A 24,436-nucleotide genomic window follows, 5' to 3' on the forward strand; every position below is an offset into this window, starting at 1 on the left:
AACAATATTCTGACGAAACAGGCACATCAGCAATGCATACATACCCCTCTAAAGGCTACTCTTTTGTTTGGAAGCAAGTTTTAGAAAAGCCCATACATTTTCCATATTTTGGCTCTGAGCAACAAGCTATACAAAATTTGCCTCAAAATCTAATGGCATTTTTATAAAGTCTGCTTAGGTATTAAAGGACCACCTTCGGCACAGAAGTCATTCTATGCTTGACAATGGAAGGAAATGCCCTGCTAATGTCAGCTAATCAATAAAGCACGCAAAGCACTTTCAGTCAAGCATGACTCAAGTCAAACACATTAAAATCCATTCCAGTCCAGAACTGTCTTAAGTAACAGAGGATGAGTGACTGCTGGTCCTAGTGCTCCCAGGTAAACCCTCCTACCTGCACAAACAAGTAGACCAGTCCCAGAGGTGGAATAATGACGGCAGCTATAGGTGTGGCCAGCAGAATGATGATACAAGCGCCAATCACATTAAATGTCGAGCCCATGAACATTTTGATGATTGGTGGAATGGTGGAGTCAATAGTATCTATCTCCTTAGAGAAACGGTTCACCAGATTTCCACTGGGTGTACGTTCAAAGAAACTCATTGGAGACCTGAGGACATTGTGCAGCAGGTTAAGGTGCAGGTGTCGTGAAGCAAATATTCCCCCTATTGACACAACCATCGAGTAGCCAAACACCGCAATACCTAGAAAAGAAGATTTGTTTTTAACTGCTTCCACCTCTCACACAAAAATTTTTCCTTCATTTTGTCATCACTTAGCATTAGCACCTCTCTAGTACAATAATCCTGAGAACTAGGGTTCACTACAGGTAGACTCAGCAATTCCTCCAAGTAATTAAAAATAAAAATAATCAGTGAAAACACCACATTTCTCTCATGGAAGAAGCTGTTTCTCCATTACAAAATTTTGTGTAATACTTGAGCACTTTCCTTGAGTAAAGACCACTGAATTTTAAGGTAGCATTTAGTTTTTATTGCAGGATTTTTATGGCAATTCTGAAGTGGTGTGCTTGGGGTGTTAGGTTTCATGGCAAACAAACTTTGACTACAAAGAGGACACATAAAAAGCCACTGAGCTGGCCTCCCTGTGGTACCTTGGATGGACCCTCAAATAGTCAGATGAACCACCAGCCTACACAGCTCAGCCAGGCCGTGGCTGCAAGGGATGCAGTGTAGCCATGGCCTCCTGTGAGAAACTGTCCCTGTGAACCAGGCCAGCATGGTTCGTTTACAGGCCAAGGAGCCATTTCCTGGGTCAGACATTTTGCCACCAACTGCTGGCTCATCAGCCCCTGCAAACCACTTTCATTCTTGTTTTGTACAAACGAAAGAAAACCATATTCACTAACTGAATAATTTTATACGTTGGTTTGCTTGCCTCTTTTTTTTAAATTCACTCAAGTTTTTCAACTTTCTATGAAGGAAGAAAAAAAAACCCCACACTCAAATCCTTAGCAAACTGCTGCTGTAGTTCTGGGGATACAAGGTCACCAAGAGCATTAGAAACATTCTGAACCAGCTAATCTTAAAACAGGTAAGACCAAACAAACCTTGAGAAATTCCCAGTGCTCCATACACTCCCAGTCTGACATTTGTGTACTGCTGTGTCCCGTTGATAACAGGATCATCTGTCCATAAACTTAGCCAGTAGTTGGAAGCCAGGGAGGCTATATGATTACACATAAAGAGGAAAATGCTCAAGAAAGAGATAAAGAGTCCAATTGCTTTCATGTAGTCCCAGTACACTGTTGCCTTTACCTGAAGACAGAAGGGAAAAAAAAAAAAATATTCATTTTGCAGATTAAATTTCAAAACCAGCAGTTCCCCCTTCTTCAACCCGTATTTAAAATCAGTATCCCTGCATCAGGCCATAAAAACACAACAGTCGCACTCCAGAGAGCCACTGCTTGGGAACACAAGCTGCAAAGCGTTCTGTGGAGATGTGCCAAACCCGACATCCCTCCAGGGCAGGCACACATCATCTTTCCCTTGTCTTCCAAGGGAAGGGAGGAGAAGGGAGAGGGATGCCTGAAGTAACACAGAGCATCAGTGGCAGAGCCAAAAAACTTCACTGAGGAGTTCCAGGTTTTGGCTCTCTCTTTTTACCACAAGATTATATAGCCTTTAATTAAATCCCTGCTCCACATGGCTTGTATCCTATGATCTATGTTTAACCAGAGGATTCAAGCAACACTGCTAGGAGGTGTAAGTGTCATTTTCCCAGGAACTTCGCTCTCAGGTTTCTCAGAAAGCCCTGGGTATCCTGGAATTAGATACTTGTGTCTACAGTGGAAATCTGGCTTGAATTCATCCGAGTCAGTGCCAGCTCCTTTTGCCGAAGGGCAGATTTGATTAGGTCACCTAACTTGTCACAACCTCTCTCCAAGGAATAGCCACAAGGTTTTCATTTCTTCTTTTAAACTTTGATGTGGTCAAGGCCCATCGTCTTAAACAAAAGGTTTGGTATCAGCACTCCTCCTGCACACCAACGTGGGGCTCAGCTTTGGGAGCAACACTTCCATGAAGTAGTACACAACAAGCAGCAAGTCCAAGAATGCACTCAGACCTTTCTCACCCCAGTTACATAGTCTTTGGAAGCTATTTTCTTCTGAACCCTGGGGATTTTTCTGAAACTGAAAGAGTGCAGGAAGCAGGAACGGGAGAGCTTACCCTCCCAGTCTTTGCTGTGTCGGCCTCTGTCAGCTTCCAGGAATTCTTTTCAGCAAGCGGCTTCTGCAGCTCTGCTGTGCTGCTCTGGTGCTGTGACTTCCCAGTGTCTCTGCTGTATGTTGAGGAGTTACTGAGTTGCCTGTTTGAAGACATTTATTTTTCAGTCTTAGCATGATGCAGGCCAGGTGTTTACTTCATAAATAGACTTCAACAGTCCATGTCTCCAAGTGAGTGGCTTACATTATTCTGCTGATAATCAATCTCCTAACCAGCCATCGTCAGGCCAGTGGTTACTAGCGCTTCCCTCCTCCCCTCACAGTGCACTCCTGATCCTCCCTGATGGCATTCAGTTCTCAAGTATCCATCTTCAGATACAAGTAACAGGCCAGCCAGTCAAAGAAGTTTTGGTTGAGCAATCAAACTCCAGAAAGAAAAATGCCTGGTGATCATCAACATCAGCCGTTACAAACCCTATCATCATATACAGTGCAGCTGCTGAAGTGCAAAAAGGGTGCCCACACTGGCATCAAAATGTGCCATTGTACTGCCAGGCACTCATTAGCTTCCAGAAATATAGTATCTCTAGAGCACCATAAGAATAAGGCATAGACTATGAGACTGATTTGGGGAAGATATAATCAGAGTGATTGCTTTTGGCCTCTCTTGAGCATAACAGCAGCTGTACTAGGTCAGACTAATGGTCCACTTAGCACTTCATCCCATCTGACAGCAGTCAACTGCAGAAGCTTTGGGAAAGCATACGAAAGCTGGACTAGTCAATACAATACTGTCCCTTTTATGTGAGCCAAACCCATGGTATCTTGCTACAACACAACCGTTTCTTCACACAGAAAGAAGAATAGCACAAGAACTCTGTGTGTGCAGCCACGCATGCACCACAGTCTGTACCAGCAACTGGAGCGGGGCTGCAGCCTCAGAGGTTCACACGCCCAGGTGCCAGCAACTGGGGAGACTGGGATCCGGGGGCAGCTATTGGGCAGCTGAGTGTCTGAGCCCTGCTAGTAGAGGGACCCACCCTGTACATACACACGTATTCTCACTAATGAACCTCCATCCTGCTCAGCCATAGATGGGAACAGGACGAGGCCATTTGGTGCTGTGTTTGTGTGGATGCTCTAAGTGTCCGTGATCTGCGTGGCTGGCCACGTATACACGTGGTGTGTATGCACGCTCTATGTGCGTGTGCCTGCCTGCTGGGAGTACATCTTCAGCCTTGCTACTGTGTGGCCGGCCATGCACACACGTGGTGTGTATGCACGCTCTATGTGCGCGTGCCTGCCTGCTGGGAGTACATCTTCAGCCTTGCTACTGTCGGACCTGGAGCCATGGAGCAGCAGCAGCCTCGCCTCTCTCAGGCTCCTGGATCCAGCACAATGCATTTTCCTCTAACAAATACCATAAACACCAAACCACTATTTGTCCACGACTGAGTAAGCGGGGGGCGGGCAAGAAAAAGAGAGACTACACACCTATGCATCAACTTCCCAGGGGCTTCATTCACAAGGACTCCATTTTCTATAGGCTTTCCTTCCTTTCCAGATGGACTATTTGTATCTGGGGGGGGGGGAGGGGGAGAGATGAAAAAATAAACATGAAAATGGTAAGCAAAAAGATACAAAGGTTTCATTTAAATCCTAAACACCTGATGCAGTCCTAATGTGCAAACAAAGGGGGGAACACAAGTTAGTATTTACATATACTAACAGATAATTGACCAGGTAAACAAATCAGCTCAGTTCCACCCCAACAGGACTAGTTATCAAGACAGTGAACATTTATTTTTCTATTTTTGTACCAAATATAGGTCAGTAATAATAATGTAATATAATTACGAGGACATACTTGATGTTAAAGCATGCAGTACCAAGTCACACTATGACTCACTCTGTGGGGAAAAAAACCCAAACAATCCAACCACTCCTTTTCAAACCACATCTTTTACAGTTAACTATAAATTATTTTCATTTTAGAATGCAATGAGAAGACATTCTAGTAAATGACGGAATGAAGCTGTAAGAACAGAAGGCATGTGCTATTAACTTTGAGCCTTCCTACAAAATTAAGCAGGAAGCAACATGCAAAAGCCTGGTGTTTTTAAGATTAATTTAAGCAAGATATCTTTTTATGAATGTCACTTCTCAAAAAAAAAAAAAAAAAAAAAAAAAACCCACCAAAAAACAAACCCAACCAGAGTCTTGTTATCCCACAACATCCCATTTGTAACAAGATGCAGCACACACGAGACAATTGCCTAAAACACTTCACAAAACCTGTCAGCTTGAAATACTAAGCTTTCTCTGAACAACTTAATTCAGTGTAATACAGTGCCACAAGTAAAACTTCTAGGTTCAAGTTATGTCATCATTTTCCTAACACAAACCAAATGACTGACTCCTAAAAAATTAACGGTCAATTAAATGGAACTCTATTTTCAAGCATGAAAGTTAGTTTAGAATTTGTAACAAAAAAAGAATTTTGCCTTTTAGAGGATTTATGCATAGTTTACGCAAACAAAAAAGCCCACCTGCATCTATTCAAAAGATATGCGGGAAAATTTGTGTAGATCGAGACTCTGAAGTTTTCATGTTTTTATACTAAAGCAAAATACATGCATAAACCAGTTCATCAATACATTAAGCGTGGACTGCTTGAACATAGAGCTGTTCCCTCCTGCGTCTGCAACCTGAACATTGGTTCATTACTCTAAAAACCCAAAGCTAAACTGTTCAGTGTGGTCTAGAAGCAGAAAAAAGCAGAAAATGTAAAAGAGTTCAATAATTTACTTCTTATTTTTATTTATGCAAATGAGAGCAAACCAATATGGGACTGCTGGTTATTTTAAGCACTTGACAGCATTTCTTTTGACAGGCTGCCATATGAAAACCAGCAAGCATTCCAGCATCGTATCACTTTAGAACTAAACCCACATGAACAAAACAAAACCACAAAGAAACCATCCTGCCCTAACAACTCTTAAATTCGATTTTGTGTTGTAGACTACAAAGATTTCCTGCTTATACTGCATTTACCTCTTGAGAACGAAAAATGCTCAAGATTGCCAGAGTAAATCTGGCATGTGCATCTAGGGTATAAGCTCACTGAGGGCTCTGTTGAAAAATGTGTCTAGAAATAATAAAAGGGAACAGCTGCAAAGTACTGAATACACATATGAGAACAAAAAGGACCTTTGGGTCTCAATCCTGAAGGAAGCCTCTCTGGGTACACTCTTAAGTCCAGCATGCATCTTTGAAGTTTATTTAAAGCTTCCTCATGGAAGCGTTTGAGGTAAAGAACTGCTGCTGCTGCTGAGTTATCTACAAGCTGACACACCAACTGCTGTAGCATCACACAAACAAGTAACATGCAAACCAAGCTGATACCTTCTATTGCGTAGATGAAATTCTTCTAATAATGACTCAATCTCTTGTAAATGAACTGCAGCTACTCATATTACTCCAACACAAGCACTAACATAAAGCCACAGGGCAAAAAAGCAGTTACCTGTTTCCTGAGGTTGAATCGTTCCTTCTAACGAAGGATCTGAGTCTAAAAGTATATATAATTAACTTTTTCCAGAACACACTCAACCCATTTTCAATCTTTACAAAAACAATACATCTAGCAGCACAACCTAAACCACAAAACCATAAATGCCCAGGGCAGGATCAAACTTGCTGAAATGGACCTCTTTTTAATCCCAAACCTCATACACAATCAAAAAAGACAACCTTGAGAAAAAAGAAAAAATCCAAATCAGATGGCTACAAGTGACAGACCAAGAAACTTCCTTTCTTTCAAGATATACACTAAGAGAGAATCAGAAAAAGTTACTCTAAAGTGGCCTCATATTGACAACAACAGAAAAACCTCACTGTGTACAGGGAACTACCCTATGCATTTTCCCCAGTGGTGGGGAAGGGACTTCAAGAATCGTAAGAGACTCCCTGACCTTAACATTAAAGATGCAAAGCATCATGTTTTCAGAGCGGCAACTTTTGACCACACGGCCACATCTCTCCTCCCACAGCTCTGCTATTCTGCCTTGCTTTAGTCATGCAACTGCAGTGGCAGGAGGAGAGCTGTGGCAGCAAAGGTTTATTTAGTCCCATCTACTCTGTAGTCCCCGGTCATCATCCTGCATGGACAGATTAGTAAGAAACAGTGAGATACTTCACACTTCCAAGCATCTTGATATCCTAACAGCACTCATCTGGAATCAATATTTGCTTCTGCCATTTGGGGCAGAGGCTGCAAATAGCTTTTACTTTAGGAGAGAGAAAGGAAAGAGTTGAATTTTGCTAGAAGATAACTAAAATGAATTTAAGAGAAAGTCACATTATTTCCTGACGCAGACAGGTGTTTCCTGAATTACTACCAGGTCTAGATTCCACAACAACGTTTTGAAAAAAATCAACACATCTCAGTATTTAACTCTTGCCTTCCAAGGAGTCAGAAAGAGAAGCACCCAACCATCCCTACAGGCATCATACAAGCTATCTTAACTATCCAACACTGCTATTAAGCTTAACAGCCTCATGCTGTTAGAAAGAAGCACAGCTACAAAATACGGGTGTGCACTGGGAGACCGTGTTGATTGTGAAGGCACAATGCTTTTCCTTGCAGATATGAAACCCCAGCCCATAATGCAGAATTCATTTTTATGAATTTTTATTATTTACACTGCCTAGCATATAATACAAACCAATTCAGCAAGGAAGCTATCTTCCTTTCAAATTCAACACTTTAAAAAGAAATCTAATTTTTTTTCTCGCTGCTGCAATTAGGAAGCAATTTATACAGAAGGCAAGCAAGACCCTGCAGATCTTACTCCTGTACCATACTATCTTTTTCCAGAAAGCAGATTTCTACTTCATGGAGGACAACAGCTGAAATTTGGGGAATTAAGTCCACAACATTTAAGAAAAAACTTGCAAACATTCAAATTGAATAGCTACAAGTGACAGATCAAGAAGCTTCCCTTCAAGACATGCAAGATATGCAAGATATGCAGATAGAACTAAAGCTACAGTCCAGATCCTTAGCAGCTCTCAGAGTACTTTTACCCCACTTCCCCTCCAAAACAAAACTGAGTAACCTACTGTGCTGACAATTCTCATGTAAAAAATGAACTGAGCAGTCATTGAAAGGTCTTTCAGCTTTTTATTTGACTGCAAGGTCACAGACCCAAATGCTGGGGAGACAGCCATCTGAAGCACAGCCCACACAATCTAAATGAGATTTAAAATTACTAATTGTGCTGTACATCTCTATCTTGCAGGCACTGCAGTTGAGACCAAAGATGAACCAGACAGTTAAAAAAAAATATTTCAACCTTATGGTGCAGTTGCACTTCTGTGGAGCCACTTTTACTACCCACAAACACTAAAAATAGCTCCAGGCTTTTCAAGAACAAACCAAGTTTTTATGCTGAAGCCATCTGGAAAAAAACAGCAAAACCCCAACCCCCACACCCATTTTGTTAAAACAAAAACTAACATCTGCTGCATTAGTTTGTGTGGGAGAGATGGGGAAAGTCATAAGAAAGGTAATCTTAAAGTAACTATTTGCTCTCTGTACAGCAAGAGGTATTGCAGCAACAGCTCCAAGTCTGAAAGCAGGGAGGGGTGACGCCGAAACAGAAACGCACTCACAGGAGTCAAGGGCACGTCCACCAAGACCAACCTGCACAGGCAGGAGTAGCACTGGCATCAGCAAATCAGCCACACGAAATGCCAGAGAATGGAACAACTTGGATGCTTTTCATACAGCCTGGTAGGTTAATTTTACATGTAGTTCCAGATACTACTGCCACTCTTGTCACTGCCTTCTGCATCAAGTAGGGTGCTGGAGAAGAAAGGGGAGCTCGCACGTCCCCTCTGAGCCATTCCGGAGACTCATGCGGGGGCCCCTTTCTGGAGTGGGGAGTTCTCCCACACACAGAAGGAACAGCGTGAAGCTGAGGATGGGACAGGCAGCAGTGCAGCACACAGCCAGCAGGTAACCCTCAGGAATCCCAACGGGAGAGAAGGGCTGGGAGGCAATGGGGGAGCCAATCCTCAGAGGCTGGGTAAGAGCAGATGCTCTCCCACTCTTGCAAGAGCAGGATGTATTCCAGCCAGAGAGCACTAATCCACAGTTTTGTATTTTGCTCCATCTTAAGTGTTTTCAGGCTGTCAAAATGCAGCTTCAGGCATAAGGGAGCCTCCCTTTTAAAGTGGGTGTGCAGATCCCCTCCAGCTAGCTCAGGCTGACTCCCATCACAGATTACTCTGTGTTTATCCAAGAATCTGTGATTTTTTAATAATATTTAGTGGTCTTTTAAACATCTGATAAATATTGATGTTATCCCTGTGAACCACACAAATAATGCTCTTACTTCTCTTTTTACCATTGGCAGAAGATCACTTGACTAAAACTGAGAAATTTGCTGCAAACAGGCCAACCCTGTGATATAGCAATCCTCTCCAAATCACCAGGGTCATACTGAAGTTAAAAGCGCCTTTTATTAGACAAATACAGAGAAGCGTGGCAAAGGATAAAGCACTGGCTCACTTTCCAAAAGAAGAATCAGTATTTAAACGGAAAGTAAAGTAACTTAGTTTAAGGTAAAGGACTTCAAAACCTACGATGCTCTTGGAAAGGGCAGGGGACAAAGGCTAAAAGAACAAGGCTATTAAAGGAGGCAAATCTTTGTACAAGTTAAATTGTTAACTTCCTAGGGAAGCGCAGAGAAAGTTAATTTGTCTCTGGAAGTCTCGTAAACAGAAAACTGCAACAAGCCTGATTGTGCTCAAAGGAGCTACAGGAGCACCTACAGAAAATAGGCAGAAGCTAGCTGGATTCTGCTTCCATAAAATCTTTTCCCGCAGTGCTTTTCACAGTGGGAGACCCCATTGTGAGAGACCGAAAGAGTTCATGTATGCCGATGCCTCAGACGTTGCTGCGAGACAAGTTAAGGTCTCCACAGAGACAAATGGAGCCTGCAGAGCACCACTGACCCGCAGGAGAGCGGGGCCAGCACAGAGCCGCCTCCCGGCGTGCCTGCAGCTTGCCGGGCACGGTCGGGGGCACGCGGGGTTCATTTGAGGAGGGGGCTCACGACCGCCAAAGGGCCCCTCGTGACCACCCTCCCAGTGGCGCCTGCGCAGAAGAGGAAGAAGATTCCGGAACAAGAACCATGGAAGCCCTCGAAGGGCAGAGACCGGAGGCGGGGACCGGCCTATAAAAGACACAACTCCGTGGAGCCACGTGCACACCCACCGCCGAGGATCACCACATTTACCATCGACATCGTGGAATCCAAGGGTGGTGAGATCTAGTGATCCCTCTCCCCCTCCCTCTTCTTTCTTCTTTTTCCTTTCCTCTTATAAGTATTTCAGTTAGAACCCACATTGCCTATCATTGCGCTTCCTAGTTGAGGTTGCCTACTGTCACGCTTTCCAAGTTCAGGTTGTTTTTTACCATCAATAAAGTGTTTAATCGGTTGGTTGGTGTCATTTCGCTTTAATTTAGCCCAAGAGAATTGCATAACCGCCACGATCCTCCCTAGGCAGCCCAGTTTGGATCGTGACATAAGTTGGCATCGTGGACAGGATTCCCTTGCTGGTGCTTTAGCACCTGGCCTTTACCGCGAGTCATTATGGCCTCCCTGGGAGGTCTGGCTGTAGACTGTGCCCCTCTCCTGGAGAGACTGGAGGGCTGTAACACCCGACCTTCTCCCTCTGGCGTGACTTGGGCCCATAACAATTGGCACAACCCACAAGCAGTAGTGGACAGAATCTCCACCTTGGCTAAGGAACGGAGACTGAGGCTTGGAAAGGGGAAAGCATTAGTATGTGCCATTTTGGGAGCTGCTCTGGTGGCAGCACAGTGGGATAAACATTTAACACAATAAGCAGAAGAGGAAACGATAAAATCCCTTCAAGATCTGGTGAAGGCTTTACAGGAACAATTAGAAAATGAAATGAGAAGCCTTTCTGATCAGCTCACTGCTGAGCAGATGACTAACCAAAGATTACATGCCGCTTTGGCAGAGGCTTTGGAGCAGGAGAGAATACTAAGGGGGCAATTAGATGAAACCTGTTCCCACATTGGTGTAGAAGATATGGATGCAAACTCTGGCAAAGGAAAAGAGTCGGAGTTGCTGTACCCTCTTAAAGACCTAGAGATGTATTCCTCTGGAAGGAATGAACCCAAAATGCGACCTCCAATTAAGACTGAGACTATAAATGGTGGTCAAGGAGGACCTCAACAAGTTACCACCTATACCGTTCCCTATTCCTCTACTGATTTGGCTAAAATTCAGGGAAAATATTCCCAGGGACCCCGAGAAACAGAAACCGAATACGTATGGAGAGTATCTCTTACCGGGGGTGACTGGATCTTGCTGAGTGAGGATAAGGCAAGAGAGTATTGGGGACCAGGGGTTTTTATAACCACAAATGATAATAGAGAGCTAGTCCCTGACCCAAAGAGTAGCATATTGGGCAGGTGGATTAGATCCTATGGAAAGGGGAAACCCCTTCGCAATTAAAATGCCTACGGTGGGCCACATTTTAGAGAGCGTACAGAAAACTGCGTATCTCCAGTTGATGCATAATCGATTACTGGTTCCGCAGCAGCCCTCCCCCATGCAATATGCAGCAGACTCTGAAAGGTCTTTCATCCTCTTATAAGGGGACTACCCAATGTCTTGAAATTATATGCAGTACAACTACAAGACTGGTTGAGAACACCCCAACCCCGGCAAAGGGAAGGCCCCCCACACATGACATGGGGGGAAGTAGCACAGGAGTTAGTTAATTGTGGGAGACAAATGGGATTTACTGGCCAGGGGGAGACCAAATGCAAGGCGGATCTTAAGTGGGTGGAAGGGAATGGGGCAACAAGCTCCCCCACGCAATCCTCGATGACCCGACCCCCCCCCCCCCCCCCCCCCGATGAGGCCGATGCAACCCCCTGATAATAGAAGATACACATTATGGGCAGAGGGCATCTCAAAAGGAATTCCCTGGGAGATGATGCACGGGTTACCCACTCCCAGTTTGAAAAATTTGGTGAGAGGATGGGACAAGATAAAGGGAACCCCATCCCCCTCAAAACCCAAGGACCTTTCCCTCCAGTCCCAGGAACACGGAACAGTAACCCTGTCCTCTCCCCTGGAAGAGTGCGTTGATTGATTTAAATGTCCCCGAGTCAGAAGACCCCCTCTGCCATCCCCAGTAAGTGAGCTGGTAGATGGCCAGTGGACCTACATGAGAAAGCTCACGGAAAGTATCAAAGGAGACTTGTTGATTACCTTTCCCCTAGGCCCTTTAAAACTCCAGTCACATTTTTGGTAGATACAGGAGCACAGTGTCAGCTCTCTGGACAGACGTTGCTAACTGCAACAGAATCATTGCTGACAAGAAACAAACAGATGTTTTGGGGAATTCTAAGACACAGCCTACCACCCAAGTGAAGTGCTGGCTGCCGGGAGATACATCTCCGGTTGAAGTCACAATGACATTACGCTCATTGCCCATAAACATTTTAGGACTGGATTTATTGAAGGGGAAGGCGTGAGTAGACTCAAAAGGAAGGGAATGGAAATTCCGACTCCCCGAGGCTTTGGTAAGACTTTTACAGTTGGTGCGTGCACTTCCTCCTTCTAAACTACTCAGTGTAAAACCCTGAGACCTCATGAACCTGGGTGGACATGGCAAATGTCAGATGCAGCATATAGAGTCAATAACTGCTGGGGAATTAACAGATGCCCATGACTTACTGCATTTTGTCCTAAACCTCCACCTGTACTCCCTGGGAAAAGGGAGATTAAAGACCCTATGAACCTGCTCTGTTATCCAGAAGATGAAAGAGGGTCAGAGCAGACCAGAGAACTTTTCCAGGCAATGCAGCTGAAGGATCGGTTTAACAGCTGAGATCCCAGATTTTGGTTCACCTCTCTCCTAATTCACTGGGACTTACAGGTTGGGGCAAGTGGCTTTTAAATATTGTTACACTGTTGGGCTGTGGGTTCTTGTTCTTGATGATCGGCCTTGCAATTGTAAAATGTACGATCTCGCAAATTCTATCTTCTCTATCCTCTCTCCCTCCTATCCGTTACATGAGAATCACCACACTGGATGAAGATTATACAACGTTTGAGCCACAGGGTGGTGTGAGAGACTGAAAAAGTTAATGTATGCTGATGTCTCAAACATTGTGGCGAGACAAGTTAAGGTCTCCACAGAGACAAATTGGGGTCTGCAGAGCACCACTGACCCACAGGTGAGAAGGCAGCTGGCACAGAGCCGGGGCCATACAGTCCCACCTCCTGATGTGCCTTGCAACTCACTGTGTACGGCCGGAAGGCATGTAGAGTTCATTTGAGGAGGGGGCTCACGACCACCTGAAAGACCCCTTGTGACCACCCCACACAATGACGCCTTGCACAGAAGAGGAAGAACATTCTGGAACAAGAACCATATAAGTCCTCGAGGGGGTGACACCGGAGGCGGGGACTGGCCTATAAAAGACACAACTCTGAGGAGCCACGTGCACACCCACCACTGGAGAATTGCCACGTTTACCATCGACATTGCGGGATCCAAAGGTGGTGATCTCTCTCTCCCCACACTTTTCCTTCCCCCCCACCACTTTCTTCTTATAAGCATTCCAATTAGAACCCACATTGCCTACCGTTACGCTTTCCTAGTTGAGGTTGCCTACTGTTATGCTTTCCAAGTTCACGTTGGTTTTTACCATCAGTAAAGTGTTTAATTGGGTGTTTGATGTCGTTTCACCTTAATTCAGCCCAAGGGAATTGCAAAACCACCACAATCCTCCCTGGGCAGCCCAGTTTGGTTCTTGACACTCACCCATACAGCACTAGCTGTTTACAGACAGTGTCCACCCAAACCAGCGTCCTCAGAGTGACAACTGAGACGTATCAAGAAACCTTTCCAAGAGGAGAGCTAGCCTACAGCAGGGCATCCTGACCTTGAGCCTCAGCTTGCTACATCACCCCCAAATCCAACTCCCCATCAGGGATAACTGGATGCATGAGAGGGAGCCATAAGATGCCACTTTGCACATCCAGGAAACACTCTGCTCGTTCACAGCCTCCAAGGGCAGTTTGTGTTGCCAGCCTGGATAGTAGAGGGCAGCTTCAGAGAATAAGGCAAACCATCACAGACCTCACACAAGACGAACATCAGGACCAGCCCCTTGCCAAAGGCAGCCATTCAACACCTCCTTAACACTTCACAGCTTTGTGAGTGCAACTAAATGTGGCACCACTTCTGTTTTGCCTGTGAGCAGTAGGCTAAAAAAATGCCTCTCCTGTCCCTCTAGGGAATGGGTGGGAACCAAGGATTTTCCAGATGGAAGATGAAGTGAAAAGTGGGCTCAATCCTTCCCTTGTTCTGGGGAGCTTGGTCTGCAGCACTCAGCAGCGGGCATTTGCTACCAAACAGGCCTCAAGCACGTGCCAACAACTTAACCCCAGTCAGCACGGTGCAAGCACCCCTCATACTTTTTGACATGAGCATATGGAGGAGTGTCAGGAAATCAGGCAATTTTCTTCACAGGCAATACGATGAAGACGACAGGCCGGAGGCAAGAGACTAAGATAGCTTATTAAAATCCAATACTGCAACCGTCTGCAGGTTAAAAAAAAAAAAATCTAAAGTATATTCCTATATCAGTAGGGCTCTACAGCTGTTTTGTAAAGCAGAAGCAGGTGTCAGTGATGTCAGCTAGAAAAATGAGCTGCTGCTTCCTCCTCCCCATCCCCAAAGGAATTATCTGCATAAAGAAGACACATCCTAATAAGCACAAGAAGAGTGTATAAACCCCAGCTGGCCTTCAGTTGATCTCACAACCATCTGAATTTTGCTTTAAGTGAGAGGAATTTTACTACAGATCTGCTCCACATTTTCCTAAACTTTAAGAATGTGTGTTTAATCTCACAACCTTCAATACCCTCAAGAAAGAAGCACCTCTATGTATAGGTACATCACAGATATTTCCTTTAACTTTCCTTCCACTACTAATATTTTTACTTTAACGTGACTCCCATAACATGCCACACATCAGCTTATCACAAGAGAAATTATCTGTAAGCTTACCGCCATTCTCCATGCTTTGTTCAGCATTAGCATATGTACGAAGAAACTCAGCAAAAGCCCCATCTTGCTTCAACAGCTCCTGGTAGGAGCCCATCTCAGAGATTTCTCCATCAGTCATTACCAGAATTGTATCCATTTGAGGCAGATAGTTGATTGCATGGGTTACCAAAACCCGTGTCTAAATAGCAAAAGAAGAAAAAAGTTTTTCTAACATCTCAACATCTCAAATTAGTAAATACAATGGTTGAACTAGTGGTCTTGCTGCTTAAATTCTGTGTATAACACAGTAATAACTACTGACAGGCATGCAGCATTTTTAAGAAAAAATACTGTTCTTGTCTTGATTTTTGCATCAAGGAATTTTGAATTACAGAAACCAGAGCACATTTCATTATAAAAACCTCAGTGTTTTATAAAAGTCCTCTAAAAATCTCAGATGGATCCTTTCATTTTTCAGATGTTTGAAACCAAAGCCTGAATATGCAACTTGACAAACTTGGAATCATTTGAACTCAAAGAAAAACAAATCATTCTCTAGAGACAAGTATCTCATTATGACATACTTTATTTTTCAGGATTCCTTTCGGTCCAATAACTTTTTCAAAAATATGTTTTCCAACATGAGCATCAACAGCTGATAAAGGATCGTCAAATAAATAGACATCTGCATTACAGTAAACCGCCCGAGCAAGACTGACTCGCTGTTTCTGTCCTCCAGACAAATTCACACCCTGGGGAAACAAGAAAATACGATCCTTTATTTACAGCTGAAAAGAGATGTCTTGCTACAGTCTGTGAAAGACACAAGTCAAAGGTGGTTAACACAAATAAATTTCAACATGGTATGAAGCAAATCTCCATCACAAATAATTCCACTACCAAAACAGCATAAGTAATCACAGTCAAAATCCTCTTGGAAGGAAGCACGTCTATTAAGTTCTCCCTGTCAGTGAGGGCTAGTCAAAAAAAGCCTGTTTGCTAGTCTTGTAGAGCAATTAACCCAGACTGACCTACCTAACTGTACATTCAGAGGCTACTTTTCTTCTCAGCTGTATTTCTGCAGTGCTGCCTCTAATCTAATAAACAAACTCTTTTCACACTCTACAATTTGGTTGGCTTGCTGACCAATAAGGAAGATAAAGCTGCACCCTTCACTGAATCTGGGGCTGTCAGTTGCAGCTATACCCGCCTATAACTAGTCAGCAGGCAAAGCACGTACCCCTACATATCCCTGTCTTCTGGAGAACATCAGCTTAGCAGAACGCCAAGCAGGTTACATACACATACCTTGCTGGCCACATGGTATGGGGACACCCAGTCCTGCTCCCATAGCAGAGCACTACAACATCTACACAAGTTTCTAAATCCCACACCCCACACACTTTTGCAACCAGGTGCCAGTTTTAGGGCAGTGGTCGATTTTGCGGTTTGGGGGGAAGGCTAGAGTTTGGGGAGGGGGGTTGTTTGCTTGTTCTAAAAGAAACTGAAGCATTCAAAAGATTCTTCTCTTTCTGCTTCCATACATTTTTCTGCTCTATGACCATGGCAACTTAAGAAACGATTAAAAACGTTTGCATCATTGCAAGATGTTTTTGCATTGGTAATTGAGGACAGGTTTCCTCCCCTTTGAGGCTTAAAGACAAGAAAAACATACTGTTCAAATATGCCCCTTATTCTAGAGGATTCCTACTCTGAATGTTTTCAATTCAATACGACTTTAAGATGAAGTAGAAGTCATATGGCCTTAACTACAAGCAATAGCACTGTTACCACAGAGTGAGTATTTAAATACCTTTTCTCCTATTTCTGTTTTGTCTCCCGTAGGAAGAACCTCTATATCAGGCAGCAGCGCACAAGCCTCAATCACACGCTTGTACCGGCTCTCATTCATCTCCCTTCCAAAGATAATGTTGTCTTCCAGAGTTGCATTTTGGACCCAGGCTTGCTGAGGAACATAGGCTACCGAACCCTGCAAGAAAAATAAAAGTTCCTTATTCAGTACTTTAGACCAAAAGTCTGCACACAAAGTCAAAGCACAGCAGGACTTTGTGAGGCAGGCTGTGCTAATCACCTCACTAATTGCCTAGGGTCATTTCAAAACTGCACGAAGTAGTTCTTGGGCTACCGCCTCCTCCAAAACGTTGTTTTTATAATCCTCTATACAAGTGAATGTAACAAAGTGTGCTGGTGGAAAATAAAGGACTTCAAACAAAATATGATTCTCTAACATAAACTTGGAGGAAACTTTTGTTTAGAGAATATGCTTGCACAATTACTCAATGTCAAAAGTCATTAGTACTTTCATATAGTTATAAATTATGTTCTGCATTAACAATTTAATCTGGAATCCAAGTGTTTCACCACCCCTGCTAAAGATTTCTGCACAAAGTAGGGGAAGTAGTTTCTATATAAAAGTCACTTCAAAGGAAGAGATTGAGCTACTGCAAAGTATTTTGCTTTGAAGATTAGTTCTGCCTTCTCCTTCTGCACAAATAATCAGTGATTCAGATCTCACCTACTTTATTTTTCCAGAGCAATTTTGGAGGTGACCAAATGTGCATTCTTTTAAATGCAACGTATTTGTTTTGCTCTTAAAATAATTCTCTTTCCATACATTACAGCAGCAGCAAAATTCAAAACAAGGAGTTCTTACTTATTTACGTACTTACTTCCAGGTCATTTTTCCTCTGTGAGCTCTGTACAACTCTGATGTCTTAAGAAAGTACAAACTACAACAGCAGCTTTTACCATGTTTGGGTATCTGAGTATACCCTCTCTCCTTGTAATTCTCTGATGTCTAAGAAGGTATGAACCAATACTGCTCTTCCTCAGGCTGGACTATGTATAATAGCATCTCCCCGCCTCATACCTGGCTGCCAACAAGACTCTGGACCAGAGTACTTATCTTTGACTCCTCCATCATTCTGTCTATTTGGCTAAATCTGAGACCAACAGATTTAGAAGTTGTTGGGTCAAGGCTTAACAGGCAATTACACAGAGCGCAGGCTAAGGCATATACATGGCTTGCCAGAAACCAGGCTAAAAAATGCATTCATTTGAAAGGCTGTCTCTTCCCCTCTTCACACTACTTGGAAATCTAGAATCCCTCTGGCAATACCCACAAATAACTGAACAATTCTTCAGACACATCACACCTTGACAACCACGTAGCCTTCCTTTTTGTCCATCTCCCCCAGTAATGCAGACAGCAATGAAGACTTTCCACAGCCAACTTGACCAACAACAGCTACCAGGGAGCCTTCAGGAACAGTGAAATCAATGCTGAAATAAAGTGCACATAATTCAGCCTTGCTTGCTGGCACATCCCAGCGGTTAAACAGTCTATTGAACAGCCCATATAAAGACAGATGCAATGCGAACACCCACTGCAAATGCTGACACAGCACAGAAACTTTAACTGTTTGAAAATGCAAACCTCTCATTCAGAAAGCACCCAGCTCTTCTTATACTTAGGATATGTATGTAATTAGTCAAAAGGGGAAGAAGGAAAAAAAAAAAGCACTGTTACACCACCTGTCCAATATTTCTCTCAAATTTTCTGTGAACACAAATGTAAATATCAGTGGATGCTTCCCAAACAGCATCCTTGTCCCAAAGAATACACAATTTAAGGCCCAAGAAAGAGCAACCAAAATTAAGGAAGGGCACAGGGTACAGGGAAGACACAGCTTGTAGCTGCATCACCCCAGTTACTTTGTTAGTCATACCATGTGCACGGTTCTTCACTGGCTTTCTCCAGCATGGGAATCAAGGATGGCTACAGTTCAGCGAGAGTAAGACTTTAAAAGGAAGACTGAGAACACAGCGCAAACATAAGGGACTACGGATAATTACGAGAGGCTAATCTGGCTGCATCCTCTAGATGGAGCTCATCCCATCTGCAGCACATAACAAGAGCTTGAAATCTCTGAGGCTTTCTTTCCTCCCATTACACCTCTTGGTACTCCCCTTTACGCATTCCATACATAAAACATACTCTGTAAATTCCTCTAGTTCATAAAGCCCCTGGTTTAAAAAAAAGATATAGAACAAATGTTATTTGTTCTCCTGTTTCTTTAAGGCAACAAACTCTTCTGCATATAGATTTTGTAATTCAAATACAGATCATTTATGATGCAGCAAGATTACAGAGCAGAACAAAGGGTACTAATTCTTACCTGTTCAGTAAAGGAGGATCATTTCTGGCCCAGCTAAACGTTGCATTCTTTACGACAATGCTTCCTTCAGCTGACAAATAGAAAATTCATATTTATAAAAGTGCCAACGCAAGCAGCTGAATTGTATGCTCTGGACCATGCCACAGAAGTCAATCTAAGCACACATAGGCAGAGGTATAAAGCTACTTTTCCAGCAGAACAACAACCCACTGCTTACCAAAAGCTTCTGTTCTGCTTTTACTGAATTTATGAAGACAGCAGAGGTTCTGAGGTTACACCTATTGAATAACCAGGAGGTACATGAATGTCAACTGTACAAAGATCCTGACTACACTCAGCTGCATTGTGCTTTATCCAGCAACTCCACTGCAGCACTGCAAAGTCAGTTCAAGAAACTAGCAGCCTCAATCTGACTTGTGCTTCAATGCAAGCATCAGCTAACCGGCCAATTCCGTATGTGAAGCCAAGTTACTACAAGAATGATAGGGCAAAATAAATCTAACTACCAAATAAAATAACTTTGACCAAAAGTACTGTTCAGAGAAATGGCACCTGTAGATTTTTACAGTGACAACTCAAAATTACCGCTCCTAATTCAACCAAGTATACAATAAATACTTAGCCTAGGTAAATATTTACATTAGTATGCAAGTATAACCCATTATGGACCAAAAAAACCCCACACACTAAAGATTTGTGAGCAATGTATTCATGGTTATCAGCTGAGAAAGAGGAAGAGATATTCCCAAAAGGAAAATGGGGGGGGGGGGGGGGCGGGTGGGGGGGGGGAAATACAGAAGATGACTGCTTACCGGAAAGCCGAGTGACTAAACTGATATAGAACTCAGCTAACCACATGAGAGGGAGTGATGGGGATTTCACTATCTTTATAAAAAGGAAGTAAGAAAAATCATTAACAAATGACTGACGTAGTTAAGGTCAAGTTTTGTTTTGCAAGAAAAAGGGCACTAGTTTTTCAGTAAATCTGCCTTCATGCTTATCTTTGCACAAAAAAGAAGAGGCATTTGCCAGAACTGGGGCTTATCCTTTCTCCTCCAAGGGTTCTGAAGTGTTACATGGTTGTTCTTCTCCAAAATGCTGGGGTTTGGCACAGCATTAATTATCATTCTGTTAACTGCCTACAAATTTCAAATAGCTACACTCAGAACAGTCTAACAAGTAATTTTTAAAGTGACCATCTGTGTCTGGATGCAGCCATTCTGTAGTTTGGACACAGGAGTTGGGGACAGGAAAGAAACTACCTGAGAAGGTGATAGAAACTTTATATAATTGTCATTTTACAAACTCCCTTCTCTGCTTTCTGGCTAAAATTTATCAGCAAGATGCACCAAAATGGAGTAAGTTTGTTACAGAAAGCAAAAGAAACACTGCAAAGCCACCCCAAACCTGCACACACTGATTTTCAACAGGAAAAGAAACTCACCCTCTGGGATGGGTCCCCTGATTATGCTGTCTGGATCTAACTCTTCATGAGACAGGAACACCCTAAGGCGCTTCAAGGAGACACTGGCCTGCATGGGAAAGGGATGCAAAACTATCTTATACTCTGCTCTTTACATTTAAGAGCTTATTGTTTGGCACCACATGTATGTTACATCGTTATTATGCACTCCTAATCCCTCCTTAAATCCACTGCATAGTTTCTTGGATAGTCATCAAACTTGCACTTCCCAAACCACAAGAAATATGGCTAATTTCAGGAACACCCATCCAGCATAACTGGGATTGATAATTTTGCTTGCACAGCATTTAACACACAGGAAATGCAAAGCTTCTTTTCTGAGGTGGCTGAATTTCATCAGTGGACATTCTTTAAGCACAGGAATGTAATCTTTCCACCCAGTGGCTACTTCCATGCAGAAACACCTGTTAATGACTGAAGTCTTACTTCTACTATGCTGCTGATAACCATAGGAAGCATGTTCAATGGAAACCTGAGGATGTTGAATAATGCTAGGGAAACAAATGCCTTCTGAGCATCCAAGACGTTGTTCTTGTCTATTGTGACGTACACAGCAAACGTGGACAAGGCAACCTGAAACGAAGTATAATTGTTACAGTTAGGGTAACATTTTTTTAAAGCCACTAACTCAGGAGTCACACAGTCTGACAACTGGAATCAAAGGTCTATAAAGCAAAGAAAGAGTAATGTTCTGGTAACTTCCTTGTTGCTGATAATGCTTTTTGCAAAACAAACATTTGATTTAAATCTGTTGTGATAAAAAGAAGCTGATAGCTCTTCTGGGAAAGGTGTCAAGTGCTGACTTTCTTCACATAGCAAGGGTGAAACCACAAATGTCCCAGGCTATTTGTGGTCACACTGCAGAAGAAGGGAAGGAGAGGAATGATCACTAGTCTTACTTGCTGCTCTCTTTCAGTTTTAAGGCACTCCCCATGGTACCAGATACTGGATCAGTAACATATGTAGACAGAAACGTAGAAATACCCCAGTGGTAACCCATTTTATATTTTGTAGAGACTACCACAACCATAGATTTCGAAGTACAGCCCACTTTATCACGGACAGATTGTTTTCCAAGAAACTTGAAATGTTACTGCATTACAAAGATGAAGCCTTATAATACCTAAAAAATTCATAGAATCATCATAAAATTCACAACAGAAAAGCTCCATGCTGAACAAGAAAATGACATGGAACCATTGTTATTATCAATTATAAGGTATAAAAGTAATTTAAAAAAATCCATATACTTATTTACATTTTTTAAAACTGTGTTGATCAAATTATAGCAACATTAAAGTAAACTAAGTAAAACAAAATGTTTACTTTCAGATCTATTCCCTCCAGTGTTTTCTTCCATGGTAACACCACTCATACCTCAGTACATCACAAGACCCAGCAACTCTTTCCCACAGAAAGCCTTCCTTAAAACAAGAAAGCAAGGTAGGCTAACCTTTGGCATTGCCCCTCCCACAAGACTTGAAACAATTAGCTCAAATGCCTAAGGAACAGTCTCATCTAAGCACAGCATCCATTGAAGACCTTAGCGTTTCTGTTAAAAATGTGACCGCTTTGAAGACACAAGGCACGTATGAAGCCACGTATTGTTCTTCGTACGGTGGCTGACTCAGCTGTGCCTGGTACAGTAGCTTGTTTGTACAACCCTTAGTTCGGACAACCATATCCCAGGGAGAAAGCCCGCCCACAGAGATCAAAACCAAGACAGGGTCCAAAAAATAACCTCACAAGCAGCATGTCTGCACTCTTGTGTTACCAGCAATTAGTCTGAAATACACCCTTATCAGCACACACAGCAGCAGGGGAGGTACTGCAAAATGAATAGTTTCCTGACACTGTAATAAAACAGTGACAATAAATAAATAAATAAATAAATAATAAATCGATGTTTTAAAGAGCCCTGGCCATGGAAACAGGAGGAGGAGCAGAGGAAATAAAGTTTTGCATTCAAAAGTGCTTTCAAGTAGACGCTTGCAATAATTCTTTAGTCAGAAGTTCAGAAGAACATACACAGAAGAACAAAAAAACTGAGAAACAGGGTATTGAACAGCAGCCTTGCACTTTGGGCTGGACCGATTCTGCCCCAGTAGCAAACCCCCTGAGGTGCAGGACCATTGCCACACATTCACAGCGTGTGCTGAAACACAGCTACTCCTTAGGTGACTTTGTCTTCTCAGACTCCACAGAACAGCATTAAGAAGTCCACCTGCAGAGTTTTATTTAGAAACTTCATTTAATAATGTACTTATATTAAAACCATCTCAGACTTCTTTTAGAAAAGCATTCACTCAAGAATGCAGCTGATGTCTCCTACCCAGGGCATTGCTTCTTCTGCCTTTCATCATGCCCAAAACATAATGTAAACACTAAAAATGTTTGTGGGGAAGGAATCTGAGCCTGGAAAGTACATTTAAACACCTTCAACTGGAACAGTACATATTTTATCCTAATGTAGTCATGGCTTTTATTTGCTTCTGCAGACTAGAGCAACAGCCCCTTGTTCTAATAGGGTCTGAAGCAATTTTTATGTGATCTCACCTTCTCTCCCTTTTATTAGTTTAAATGTAAACTAACCACAAATATAGCGGGGATGTTTCACATATCAAGAATATTTTTTTTTTTAATTAAGAATTTGAAGCAATCCCAGGGTACGCAATGGCTTTACCTCTCCACATTGTTCTTAAACAGATGCTGGGAGAACCCAGGCCAGAGGTACGCCTGGTGCACAGTGTCCCATTCGATCAAGGACTTCTATCTAATGACCTGCTGCTCTCAGAAAGATGCTGAAATAAGGGAAGTTTCACTCTGTCAGCCACAGCTACCACCTGGAGGGTACTGTGCACATTAGCAACCTCTTCTAAATCTGACAGTACATTTAATCTTAGGTTCCTCAAGTACACCACCAAAAATAAGAGAGGGATGCAGAAGAGGTTTTTATTTTTAAATACTTTGGCCATTAACTTCTAGAATACATCCAACTTGGACGTTACTAAGTTTCAAAGAAAACAGTAGCGCCTTTTCATAGAGAAGTGGAGACATAAGTCTTCAATTTCCCACCACTGCAGAGTGCATTCTGACTCTTCCACTCATTAAAAAACAAAACCAAAACAAGTTCTCAAGTGCTGCCTTAGAAAGCGTGATCGCAAAAAGGAGAACAGACTTCTAGATTTGTTTCACTTACCAAAAAAGGAGCACAAACCCAAGTGAAGGTTGCCATTGCAGCAAGGTAAGCAGATTTTTTTAGGACTTTGAGTTCTTTCTGTCTGATCTCTAATACCTTCTCTCTGAAGGCTAATTCCCAAGCATAAAGTTTCAGAACTTTAATCCCATTGAGAATTTCATTCATCAGCTTAATTCTGTTGTCTTTGCTCTTCATTTGAGCCACCTAAAAACAACATTGCAAAAAATAATTAGCAGAGCACAATACTTGGCAGAGCCACAAAGTTCTGAGCTTTGTATTTTGCAATGGCAAAATTTACCTCATTATCATCAAAAGCTTACTAGCTTCCCAAGCAGGAAATCTGAGATGCTATCTGAACAAACAAATATGCAGAATTAACAAGATGTTTTAAACCAATTAAAGGAATGCTTCATACAACTAAAAATCCGAACCAAGATCAAAACAACTGTGGCACTGGTTTAAGTGAGATTAACCCTGCACCAGGGAGCCCTGGGACTCACGTTCCTTCTAGGTACAATATGCAGTTAAAAAATAAGCCACTATAATCAAGCTTCAGTGATGTGGAGTTGGCATCTAACCTTAGACCAAACTTGGTTTTGCTTCATTTTCAGCACTATCAATGGCTTTCTGATGGTGCACTAAGGCAAGAAGCTTTCCATTCAGCCATAAGAATAAAGTCCATACCATCTTCATAAAATATTTTAATGAGGGCAGTGCAAAGTTGAAACGATGTTGTGACTCAGCACTAAGCAGT

At 42.7% G+C, this 24,436-nt stretch overlaps 1 protein-coding gene across 1 annotated transcript in view; it reads right to left on the reverse strand.

The window, feature by feature from the left end:
* The window catches only part of LOC104036240 (multidrug resistance-associated protein 1), a 47,757-nt gene that overhangs the window by 10,322 nt on the left and 12,999 nt on the right, over nucleotides 1-24,436 (reverse strand). The window contains exons 11-22 of the mRNA XM_075719242.1: nucleotides 23,683-23,886; nucleotides 20,910-21,056; nucleotides 20,445-20,532; nucleotides 19,001-19,070; nucleotides 17,978-18,104; nucleotides 16,615-16,791; nucleotides 15,386-15,553; nucleotides 14,823-15,000; nucleotides 4,182-4,266; nucleotides 2,692-2,830; nucleotides 1,572-1,779; nucleotides 395-705 (exon numbers count right to left, since the gene is read on the reverse strand). Of these exons, the coding sequence (XP_075575357.1) occupies nucleotides 395-705; nucleotides 1,572-1,779; nucleotides 2,692-2,830; nucleotides 4,182-4,266; nucleotides 14,823-15,000; nucleotides 15,386-15,553; nucleotides 16,615-16,791; nucleotides 17,978-18,104; nucleotides 19,001-19,070; nucleotides 20,445-20,532; nucleotides 20,910-21,056; nucleotides 23,683-23,886 (1,902 nt within the window). The remainder of the gene's footprint in view (nucleotides 1-394; nucleotides 706-1,571; nucleotides 1,780-2,691; nucleotides 2,831-4,181; nucleotides 4,267-14,822; nucleotides 15,001-15,385; nucleotides 15,554-16,614; nucleotides 16,792-17,977; nucleotides 18,105-19,000; nucleotides 19,071-20,444; nucleotides 20,533-20,909; nucleotides 21,057-23,682; nucleotides 23,887-24,436) is intronic.

Source organism: Pelecanus crispus, chromosome 11 (genome assembly GCF_030463565.1).
Source record: "Pelecanus crispus isolate bPelCri1 chromosome 11, bPelCri1.pri, whole genome shotgun sequence".
Classification (NCBI taxonomy): domain Eukaryota; kingdom Metazoa; phylum Chordata; class Aves; order Pelecaniformes; family Pelecanidae; genus Pelecanus; species Pelecanus crispus.